Source organism: Pteropus vampyrus, unplaced genomic scaffold (assembly GCF_000151845.1).
Source record: "Pteropus vampyrus isolate Shadow unplaced genomic scaffold, Pvam_2.0 Scaffold96, whole genome shotgun sequence".
NCBI lineage: Eukaryota > Metazoa > Chordata > Mammalia > Chiroptera > Pteropodidae > Pteropus > Pteropus vampyrus.
The window spans coordinates 4043359-4056451 of NW_011888877.1; the positions used below are offsets into that span (position 1 = coordinate 4043359).

Sequence of the window (13093 nt, forward strand, 5' to 3'; positions counted from 1 at the left end):
CAAAAATATAATAGCATATTTCACTTACTTGTCTAAACTGAGTTTCTGCATTTTCATCTTTATTCTTGTCTGGATGCAAAGTTAATGAAAGCTTACGATATGCTTTTCTAATGTCTGCAGATGAAGCATCCTGGAGGTGGTGGGGGGAGGGGAAAAACACAAAGCAAACTTTGTCAGAAAAAGAAATTCCCAGAACCTTGTTAAGATCTGAGAAGACAGCCAACCAAGTGCAGGACCCCAGGCAATGTAATTTGAGCAATCAGACTAACAACCAGGCTATGCAACTGGCCTGCCCCACATGACTGAACAATTATTCAATCTAATTTGGCTCTCCTCTTAACTTTTCATTACCATAGTCATTCAAAGAAGACAGTATTTGGCAAAAACTTTTCAAACACTTGCCTTCCTAAAATTAACCAATAAATCTTTTTTAGTAATTAAGAGATCAAAAAGAAACAAATTAAAAATTAATACATCTGCATGCCTTCAAAGGTCTTTATTTGAGAATCTTAAAGCCAGTTTCTGAATCCCAGGCCTACCATATGTGGTTTCTTCATTGTTATTTATATTGAATTTATTACCATCAAGCAACAACCTATAGAATCTCAACTTATGTCAAAAGTATGCCTATTCGAAGGCAGTTAAATTTAAATTTATGTAAAATAATTATAATTAAAAGTAGTTTTGTATATTGTACTTAACACATTTTTAGCATTATAAAGGGTGTTTTCAGTGGTGTCCAGTTTCCATAGTCTGGTTTGCAGAAATAAATTTGTCCACTATTTATGTATTACTAACATAGTTTATATATATTTTAAAAGTCACTTTAGTTCAGTAAGAGTATTTAGGATTAAGTGGATGTTAAAATTTCATTTTATGTAATCCAGTGTGCCCAGATAAACTAAGAGAACATCATTTTACATAGCCATTATGAAATATAGTAACAAATAAAAATAAACTATAATAACAAGAACACACTATCTAGGGTTTAAAACTTTATCTCTACTAAATTTAAAAGTTATTCCAATAACTAACATATTTATAAGGGGACAAAATAATAATAAAGTTGCTTAGTAAATTTGACCTCATTTTATAGCTGAATATTTGTCCAATTAAGTCCTAAAACTACTTTACTAAAAAGTTCAAATGACTAAAGAACCAAAACCAAAACCTGTGTAACTGGCACTAAATAGCTGTTAATGAAACGGAGCTGAAAAAAGGCAACGTAAGACCATAATCAGTCTGTCAAGCATTCTTTATAAACCATTATTTTCATTACCGATTTTCTGGAGCTTATTGCTACCAGCTATCAATAGACATAAAAGTTTCAACTTAGGTGTGAATAGCTTTGTGACTTGTGAAGGGCACAGTAAGTTTTGTGGGTAATATGGTTATAATTTTCATTCAAATTTGCTAAATGGAAATGATGTATTGCCTATACATAAGAAATAGGTAACATATAATAGAAAAAGATGATTATTTACTGAAAATCTGTGATGGAAATTTTGTTGAGGAAGGAGGTCATGTGTCAAATGAATAATCATTCTCTTACTGGGACATTAATTTCAGATTTTATTAAATTGGGACTACATCACAGAGAAATTCCAAAGTAAATTTCTTACAAAATAAGAGCTTATGTATTTTCTTGTGTTACAAAATTAACACATGCTCATCATGGAACACCTATGATTTACTTAAAAATAAAAATGACTAATAGTCACCTAAGGCATTTATTTCCCTTCTTCCAGTATTGCCATGCTGACCCCAATCCCCCATTTTTCCGCCACAGTATGTACCTAAATGTAAATGTGACAAGATGGCTCTCCTATTTCAAATCCTTCAGTAACTCCCAGTGCCTTCATCATCTGTCTTTCCCAATTTTTCTGGCTTTATCTCCCACCATCTTGGTCCACCTTTCTGGTCCCCTAGATCATTACACGTCAGGAGGATGTCCCTCAACTACCTGTTTTTGTTTTGCAACACTTACCTGTACAGTTTTCTCCTAAGGAACAGGCCTCTCAGGCTATGGACAAATATTGCCTGCATATTTTCTCCTTGAGAGTCTGTCTATTAGGGCTATTTCACCAATAACTTCCACTATAAGAGGATAGAACTGAAAAACTCAAGAGATTTTCCTGTCTGCAAAGACATGTTCTAGACAAGTCGCAACTCAAGCTAGCTCACGTGTGTATTTTAGTTCATTACTTAGTGAAACTTAACTTATTTTATCCTCATAACAAAATTATAAGAATAGTTGTTATCAGGTCCATTTTACTGGTGAGGTACATGAGGCAGAAAGAGGTCAAATAACTTGCATAAATTCATATTGCTGGTAAGTAGATGAAAATAGTATTCAAACCCAGAAAATGTTGTATCAGAATCAGAGCTCTCTCTGTTGGCATTTTAGATTCAGTTAGTAGATCTGGGTTGAATCCCTTCAAAAGGGGCTACAGCTTTGGAAAAGCAGCGAGAACAGCTGTTACATTCTTACTGATCTGAAAAACTATATGGAAAACATCAACATAACTATGAATATAGTCAACTGCATTTTCAAAGGTAAAGATCCTGATATGTGCTAGCTTTTCTAACACATTTTACATCATCATATTTCTACTACAGACTTGAATGTTAGAATATTTATCTCTCACACTCAGTGGATAAGACCTTTTATTTCTCTGGCTTGCAGAGAAAAAAATTTTTGATAGGGCCAGGTATAGGTGGATTGCTCTTATTTAACACCGTGGACATCAGGAGATCTACTGGGTTCAATGGACAGAATTCTTTTCCTTCTAAATTGGATATGGTTCTTTGGCAAGCTGGACATGCATTATCTTAATAGCTGGATGACCTTTCTAAAGAAAAGACATAAACTCATTCTTAAAAAAGCTATGAAAGTAATATACATTTGTTAACATTGAAATAGTGCAATGGGACATTGGTGAACATGGCAGAGTGGGGAATTCCAAAGGCCTGTCCTTGCAAAGAAAATGCAAATATTCTGGCAAAACTGTACAAATCAACCTTACATAACTCTTCAAACTAGTCAAAGGTTTATAGCATTCAGGCAAGCACTTAATCAAGGTAAGCTGGCAAGCTGATTCTCAGGGTCTTGAAGACACCAATCTGAATTCTTGGTGTGGGTTCCTTGTGCTAGAGGATGCAAAGTGGACTTTGTACTCAAAGAACTATGGTTGTTCGTCTGGCCTGTCTGTTGGTTCCCTGACAAATTGTGTAAAGGGCTACCCTCATTTTACCAATCACAGAAACTCTTCCAAAGAAAAGAGGTAAACAACTAGGACATTTGTTGAAAACATTTAAAGGCAAATTTATTAGCTGGTGCCAAATGAGGCAACAGATTGCAGTTGGGGCATATAACAGACATACCAAAAAGCTTGGGAGTAAAGATTGGGGAGTGAGATGCTTTGAGAATATGGGCTTTGAAAAACTCCCCCAATTCCTTGGAAACCAGAAGACCATGTGTATGCCTCAGGTGGAGTACAGACTCAGAAAGACCTGAGAAGGCCCTAAATTCTCACTATTGGCTGATCCTCAGGCTATGCACAAGTAGAAAGTGAAGGCTAAAAGAGAGTTGTAAACTGAGTGTTGAAGGCATGCCCCAACATATATAGAGAACCCACTAGCAAAGATTGTGAGCTTTTTTTTCTGGTTCCAAACCTTTAAGGAAATCTCTGATTCCTTAAAGGCTGGTCACTAAGCTAATGAAATGGAGATGTCCATGGCCACACATGGCCACTGAAATTTAGTTCAGAAAAATCACTAAACAATACCAACCAAAGAAACAAATGAAAAAAAAAATGTGATGTAGGAGAATCTGATTACATTATATATTCAAAATGTCCAATATTCATTGAAAGTTAAGAAGCATACGAAGAAAAAAGAAGGTATAGCCCACACATAGGGAGAAATCGCTCCTGAGGAAGCCCAGACATTAAACTTACTAGAAAAGGTTTTCAAATCAACTGTTTTTAAATATGCTCAATAGCATGTCCAAAGAACTAAAGGAAAGTATGAGAATGATGTCTCGTCAAATTGATATTATCAACAGAGACACGAATTTTAAAAAGAAACCAAAGAGAAATTCTGGATTTGAAAAGTACCATAACTGAAACAAAAATTTTTCTCTAGAGGGGGCTCAAAATCAAATTCAAGCAAGCAGAAGAAAGAATCTATGAAATTTAAGACTGGCAAATTGAGATTACCCAATATAAATAGCAGAAAGAAGAATAAAGAAAAATGAACGAAGCCTAAGAGACCTGCGGGACACCACCAAGAGTACCAACATATACATAATGAGAGTCCAAGAGGAAGAAGAGAGAAAAGAACGGAAAAGATATTTGAATAAAAAATTGCTGAAAACTTCCAAAATTTTATGACATCCAAGAATTTCAACAAATTTTAAGTAGGATGAACTAAAAAAAAGATTCACATCTAGAAACATCATAACCAAATTGTTGAAAGATAAAAACAGAAAGAATCCTGAAAGCAGCAAGTGAAGCAACTCATTATGTACAAGGGATTTTCAATAATATTAACAGCTAATTTCTCACCAGAAAAGGCTAGAAGGTACTGGAATGACATATTTGAAATGCTAAAATAAAGTGTCAACCAAGAATTCTATATTTTGCAAAATCATCCCTCAAAAATGAAAGAGAAATTAAGATATTCCAATTAAAAGAAAATTGACAGTTCATTGCTAGTAGACTTGCTCTACAAGAAATGCTCCAGGGAGTCCTTCACTGAAAGGAAAAAATACTAGCCAGTAACTTAAATCTGCGTGAAGAAATAAAGAACACTGGTAAAGATAATGATATAAATATTTAAGTCAATATTCATGTATTTTTGGTAACTCCATTTTTTCTATATGATTTAAAATACAACTACTAAAGTAATAATTATAAATCTATGTTTTAAGCAAAACAATAATATAAATCTATGTCTATGGGCCTAGATGTATTAAGATGTAATCTGTGACAATAACTATATAAGGAAGGGGAACAGAGCTATATAGGAGCCAAATATTTTACATGATTGAAACTAAATTGGTATTAATTCAAGCTAGATTGCCATAAATTAAGATGTTAATTATAATCCCAAATGGCAAACACTGGGGACAAGAAAACTATAATAAAAGAAACAAAAAGCAAATCAAATGGTATATTAGGAAATGTGACACAAAATAAAGCAGTAAAGACAAAATTGAGGAACAAAGAGGATATAAAGCATATAGAAAACAAAGAGCAAAATGGCAAAAGTAAGTCCATCTTTATCAGTAATTACTTTAAATGCAAATGGTTAAACTCCTCAATTAAAAGGCAGAGACTGGCAGAATGGATTATAAACAAACATGATCTAATTACATGGTGTCCAAAAGACACATTTTAAAACCAAAGACAGTAAAAGTGAATGGATGGAAAATATATTAAATGCAAACAGTAACCAAAAGAGATGTCTATACTAACAGAATAATGTGCTTTAAGACAAAAGTTGTTACAAGAGACAAACAAGGACATCACATAATAAAAAAAAGGTCAATCCATCAGGAAGATATAACAATTATAAACATATATGCTCCTAACAACAGAGCCCCTCCACAATAAAGCAAAAATTTAACAGAATTAAAGGGAGAAATCGACTACTTGCACAGTAATAGTTGGAAACTTCAACAGCCCACTTTCAATAATGACTATAGAAATTAGAAAATTAGCCAGGAAATAGAAGACTAAAACAACAGTATAAACCAGTGGATCTATCTAACAGACATCTATATTACATTCCATTCAATAGCAGATTACACATGGAACATTCTCTAAGACAGACCCAATGTTAGACCACAATATAAATCAATAAATTTTAAAAGACAGAACTCATACAAAATATCTTCTCCAACTACAATAAGATTAAATTAGAAATCAATCACTGAAGGAAATTTGGAAAATTCACAAATATGTGGAAATTAAACAACATATAGACAACCAATGAGTCAAAAAAGAAATTTAGCAGGCCTGAAAATTGTGCTCTTGAGGAACAAAACCAAAAAGATCTAGAGAATTTTTTTCCATTGATGTTTAGATTGTTTGAGACTGAAACTGGAAAGGTACTGAAACATTAAGATCATATCATTTCCTTTTGGATTAATGCATTCTGAAAGGTTTTAATTTATTAATGTTAAAAGTTAATTATTTTTCTAATTTAAGATGACTAAGGATTAAGCGAGAGCTAAATTAAATCACAATATTCAATTTTGTAAAAAAGTCAAAAGGAAATCACTGTGGAAATAGAAAAGTACTTTGATATGAATAAAACATAAACACAACATAGACAAAAACTTAGGGTGCAGTAAAAGCAGTGCCCAGAAGAAATTTTACAGCTATAAATATGACATGCAAAAAATCTCAACCTAACCTTCTGCCTTAAGGAACTAGAGAAAGAATAGCAAAACTAAACTCAGAGCAAGTAGAAGAAAGGAAATAATAAAGATTAGAGGAGAGATAAATTAAATAGAGAACCGAAAAACATCAGATAACCCACAAAACCAAGAGTTGGTTCTTTGAAAATGTCAACAAAATTGACCAACCTATAGTAGAGTGAGAGTGAGAGAGAGTGAAAGAGAAAGAGAGAGAGAGAGAGAGAGAGGATTCAAATGACTAAAATCTAGAGTGAAAGTGAGGACACTGTTACCGCCCTAACAGAAATGAAAACAATTATAGAGAATACTATGAACAACTGTATGCCAAACAATTAGAAAACCCAGGTAAAATAGATAAATTCCTGGAATACACAAATTGACTCATAAAGAAATAGAAAAACTGAACTGACTTATAACAAGTGGTTGATCAGTTAATTAAAAAAAAAAAACAAAAAAACCCCAAACAAACAAAAACCAAACCAAACCAAACCAAAAAATCCTAATAAAGCCTAACAAAGAAAAGCCAAAATCTCAAAACCAGATGACTTACTAGTAAATTCTATCAAACATTTAAAGAACTCACTAGTCCTCTTCAAACTCTACTACAACATAGAAGAGGAAGGAAGGCTTCCTAACTCATTCTATGGGACCTTGATACAAAAGCCAGACAAACACCACAAAAAAAGACAACTATATACCAATATCTCTTTGAATACAGATGCGAAATTCCTCAACATACTTCTAGTAAACCAAGTCCAGCAGCATATAAAAAGGATTTTATACCATGGCCAAGCGAGATTTATCTAGTTAATTCAAGAGTGGTACAGTGTATGAAAATCAATCAGTATCAATACATCATATTAATAAAATGAAGGGAAAAAAATCTCAATTAATGCTGAAAAAACATATGATCAAATCCAACATTATTTGATGACAAAACACTAAACGAGGAGTAGAAGGGAACATTCTCAAGCTGATAAAGGGCATCTATGAAAAACCCATAGCTAACCTCATACTTAATGGAGAAAGTCTGAAAGCTTTTTCCTAAGGTCATTAATAAGAGGGATATCTGCTAATTTCAGTACCTTTGTACTGAAAGTTCTAGCCTAAGCAATTAGTCAAGAAATAAAAGGCATCCAAATAGGAATGGAAGAATTAATACTCTCTGTATTCACAGGTGACATGATTCTATCAACAGAAAATTCTAAAGCATCACAGAATATGAATCAGAGCTAATAGATATGCGCTGCTTAACGACAGGAATACCTTCTGAGAAATTTGTCATTAGGCAATTTTGTCCTGTGTGAACATCACAGAATGTACTTACACAAACCTAGATACTATAGCCTACTATACACCTAGGCTATATGTTATAGCCTATTGCTGCTCCTACACTATAAGCCTGTATACCATGCATGTTACTGTACAAAACACCACAAAATTAACACAGAGGTATGAGGATGCTGCTGTCGTAACACGGCATACTGGTTTACAACGAACATTTTTTTTTTTTCCTTTGGCAAGGCAACCCTTAGTTGACCTCGCAGATGGCAAGGACCCTGTCAGATTACAATCCCTTATTTTTTATTTTACACCTACAGCATATGGTCTTCCTAGGTGGTCTCCCATCCAAGTACTAACCAGGCCCTACCCTGCTTAGCTTCCGAGATCAGATGAGATCAGGCTTGTTCAGGGTGGCATGGCTGTAGACCAAACTCTTTTTTTAGTAAGTAGAAAGAGTATATTCTAAAATAACAATAAATAGTATAGTATAGTAAATACATAAGTAACATAGTTGTTTATAATCACTATCAAGTGTCATGTACTGTACATTATTGTATATGCTATACTTTTATATGACTGGCAGCCCAGTAGGTTTGTTTACACCAGTATCATCACAAACATGTGAATAATGCACTGCACTATGATGTTACGATGGCTATAATGTCTATAGGTGACAGAAAAATTTTCAACTCCATTATAAATGCAGTCCAATATTGATCAAAACATCATTATATGGTGCAAGACTGTAAGCGAATTCAACAAGTTGTAGGATACAAGATCAACATAATAAGATCAATTGTATTTCTATACACTAGCAACAAAAAAATCTGAAAATGAAATTAAGAAAACAAACCTTTATGAAAGCATCAGAAAGAATAAGATATTTGGGATTAAGTTTAACAAAAGAAGTGTAACATTATACACTGTGAACGACAAAACATTGCTGAAAGAAATGAAAGAAGATCTAAATAAATGAAGAAACATCCATGTTCATGATGGAAAGACTTAATATTGTTAAGATGGCAATACTTCCCCAGCTGATCTACAGATTCAATGCAATTCCTATCAAAATCCCACCTGGCAATTTACAGAAATGTAAATGCTTATCCTAAAATTCGTAGGAAAATGCCAGAGTCTCAGAAGAGTTACAACAGCTTGAAAACAAACAATGAAATTAGAGGACTCATATGTTCTGATTTCAAAACTGACTATAAAGCTACAGTCATCAAACAGAGTGGTCAGGACATGAGGAAAGACATATAGCTCAACAGAAGAATTCGAAGTCCAGAAATAAACCTATTCATCTATGGTCAATTAATTTTCAACAAAGGGTGCCAAGATCATTCAATAGAGAAAGAACAGTCTTTTCAACAAATTATGTTGAGACAACTGGATAGCCACAAACAAAAAAATGAAGTTGGACCCTTCGCTTGCACTATATACAAAAATTTACTTGAAATGAATCGAAGTCACAAATGTAAGAGTTAAAACTATAAGACTTTTAGAATAAAACAGAGGCAAATCTATATGACCTTTGATTTTACAATGAATTCTTAGCTATGACATCAAAAGGATAGGCAACAAAAGAAAACAGAGAAATTGTACTTCATCAATACTTAAAACTTTGCAGCCACTGTGCAAAAGTTTGGTAGCTCCTTAAAAATAATAAACAGAATTATCATAGACCTAGTAATTACATTCCTAAACGTTTACAGGTGTTCAAACAAAAATCTGTACACAAATGTTCATAGCAGTATTCTTCACAATAGTCAACAAGTGGAAACAACCCAACTGTCCACCAACTGATGAATGAACAAACAAAATGTGGTAAAGGTACATTCATACAATGAATAAAGGTACATTCATACAATGATTATTCACACATAAAAAGAGATGAAGGTGTGATGCATGCTACAACATGAATAAACCTTGAAAACATTATGTTAAGTGAAAAACAGCAGACACGAAAGCCACATATTGTATGAGTCTATTTTAACTGTCCATTGACACATTGAGACAGAAAGCAAATCAGTAGTCCCCAGGGACTGGGAAGAAGGAAGAAGGGAGACTGACTGCTGAATACATAGTTTCTTTTGGGGTGATGAAAATGTTCTGGGATCAGATGACTGCACAACACCGTGAACATAATGGGAATCACTGAATTGTACACTTTAAAATGGTTAAAATGGTGAATTTTATGTTTCATGAACTTTATTTCAATTTTTAAAAATTGAAACAATGCAGAAACACTATGTGCTAGGCATTACTTTAGCCTATACACACACACACACGTGTGTGTATATATGTATAGAGGTATATAAATATATATGGAATTAACCCTTTGTGATAGGTATAATTATTATCTCCTAAAGAGAACTGGCCTCAAACTGACTCAAACTGAGGCTAATTTGTCCAATATTACACAGGTAGTAAGTGGAAGAAATTTAGTCTCATCTCCCATGCTACCTCTTCTAAAGTTAAAGACTATTTTCTGCATATCATATGATTACTCCTTGATTATCTTCTAATGTAAATTATGATATCTACATCAAATGAAGCCATTATCTCTGGGGATCTGAAAAACAGGATTAGTAAGGACCTGATGCAGCTCAAATGTATGGGTTTGAACATATGTAAGCCACTTACTAGCTATGTGAGTTTTGACAAATTACCTCAGTCTCAATTTCCCATCTGTAAAATGGGGATGATAATGCTACAACACCTAAAAGATTGCTGTGATGTTTAAATTATACGTATGTGAATAATGTGCTTAGCATAGGATCTGGTGCATAGTTGATGCTGAGTAAATGAAACTATTTAGTAGAAACAGAAAGCTACAATTTCTCCTTCATTCAGTTGGCAAATCTGACTTGCAGTTTATTTGGATTTGTGCTTTAGTCCATGAAGACTAGAGAACTGAGGAAAAGAAAATGGATTTAGAAGTTTTTCATTTATTGATTTGACAATATTTACTGAAGACCTACTACATGTAAGCATTAAAGATATAATGATAAACAAAATAAACACAATCCCTAGCTTCACAGAAGTTTTGCAAGGTAAGAGCACTGAAAACTCTGCCTTAAGTAACCCAAGAGAGATGTCTTATTTTACTTTATATCAGGGACTGACAAACATTTTCTGTAAAGGCCAAACAGTAAATATTTCAGGCTTTGCGGGCTGAGAGTCTGTTGTAACTATTAAATTCTGCCACTGTAGTGAGCAAGCAGCCACGGACAATACACAAACAAATGGGTGTGGTAGTGTCCCAATATGCTTTTACTTTCAAAACAGGTAGTGGCTGGTTTTGGCCCACGGTTTGTTGACCCCTGGTTTATATCAATGGAATACCAATAATCTAAAATTCATTCTACTTAGTATCTCCGCAATGTGAGACTCATCGTTTTTTGTTTTTTTTTTTAAGGTCTGCCAGGTGGTAGAAAAATATATGACTAGTTAAACAAACAAAAATCAGAAGACTTACCCATGATGTGACCAAGGTAAACTTTGTAAAATAAAACTTCCTATTGCCTTGAAAAAACTCAAGGATATTAAATCTAAGAGAAGAACATGTATTTGGCTATCAGTTTCAATGAGGAGGAGGAAAGACTGTAATTATTTAAACTATATATTTAGGTACATAGTTGGGGAACTTAAAATTCTGGTTGACATCTGGGAATCTTAATTTGTGTAATGTTACTACCCAATGTCAACTGCCTCAAAGTTAGTAATTCCACGTGATCTTTCTGATTAGGTCCTTGGTTCATTTTCACATCTGATATAACTGAGTAAAAGCTCAAGCTAAACTCTTAATGACTTTGTCCTCTTTATTCTGGCCTTTTCACTTGAATTTATCAGTCAACAGAGTCCACCTGCCAAAACCAACCAACCAACCAACCAACCAACCAACCAACCAACCAACCAACCAACCAACACAAACCTATGTGCCTGGGTACAAGTGCTTCACCACCAGAATTAAATAATAGAGACATTTAAAGGGAGTTGTCTCTGGTCAGTGAACCAGGAGGATAAGGCAGGACACTTGTGTTCATATATGTTCAAGACTATCGGATTTTTATGCCAGGTGCATAGAAAATTCAAAATAAATTGTAAAAGGACGATGCTTTACAAATAATGATATTCCATGGTAAATAAAAATGAGTAAATAGTTTACTTTGTGATAAATTTTAAATCTGGGCTTCTATGGCTATTCTGCTACAAAAGAATCAGGGAGAAGCTCTGGGTTCTTCCATATAGATCAAAGTCAATTGTCTTTGGAGAAATCTATTGAAATTCATGTAAGATTATAGTTTTTTAAGTGACTTTTCTTAGCTTGAAACTGTACAGGAATCAATGATAGCTTAGCCTATATCAAAATCCTGGTTACTGATGCTCACATACAATATATATCTGATTATTCTTTGAAAGTCGAAGTCAGTAAGAATGATTTGTTGACAAATCAGATAATTTCCAGTAAAGTAAAAGAGGAATGTATTCTCCTCTCATATTTTTAACTTGTACTGAAATAAATTTGGATTCACAACATGTTCATTTAAGTTGGACAAACCTCTGCCTGCCCCATAAGACTGAAAAAGTAAGCATGCTCCAAAATGCAAACAAAGATTGCAGTCTTAAGAGACAGCTGCTTCTAATATCTAATTTCTGGGGGACCAAGTTGCCAGGAACATCAGATCAACTATTCACAAACAGAATCATCATTTCTAGTAACCATATTAGTTATCTCAGACTATATTTTGTAACTAATTTATCTTGAAAAGGAGGTCTCTTTAACAAGTTAATGGCAGGGGTAAAAAAGCAAAAGGGACAGTTGCATAGTAAAGGGAGCCAGAACAACCAAATGTAATGTATGGACCTTGTTCGATCTCTGATTCAAACAAAACCAAGGTAAAAAGACCTTTTGAGACAACTGGGAACATGTGAATAAGGACTGCTTAGTAGGTGCCATTGAGGAATTATTAATTTTATTGGTGGGATCCTTGTATCATGATTCTTTAAGAAAAAGTCTTTATCTAAGAGGTGAATAAAATGCCATGAAGTGAGATATTTATGTTTAAATAATTTAGAAAAAATGGGTAATGTACCAAAATGCTGATAACTGTTAAATTGAAGAGATGAACATATGAGATCATTAAACTATTCTCCCTACGTCTGTGTATGTTTTAAAATTTTAATAATAAAAGTCAAAATGGAATACAGTGTTGAGCAGTAAATCACCACATATAGTTAAATCTAAATATATTTTGATTGGTTGTTATATGTGTTTAGTAAGTGTTCTTGAAACAGAAGAGATATGCCATAAGAGACAACCTAATAATAGCTTAGAACTAAAAAAAAAAAAAAAAAAAAAAAAAAAAAAAAAAAAAA

At 33.5% G+C, this 13093-nt stretch overlaps 1 protein-coding gene and 1 pseudogene across 1 annotated transcript in view; both read right to left on the reverse strand.

The window, feature by feature from the left end:
* The window catches only part of DNAJC1 (DnaJ heat shock protein family (Hsp40) member C1), a 205241-nt gene that overhangs the window by 131582 nt on the left and 60566 nt on the right, over nucleotides 1-13093 (reverse strand). The window contains exon 2 of the mRNA XM_011364405.2: nucleotides 29-130. Coding sequence (XP_011362707.1) covers nucleotides 29-130 — 102 coding nt within the window. The remainder of the gene's footprint in view (nucleotides 1-28; nucleotides 131-13093) is intronic.
* On the reverse strand, nucleotides 8020-8138 carry LOC111742539 (annotated as a pseudogene).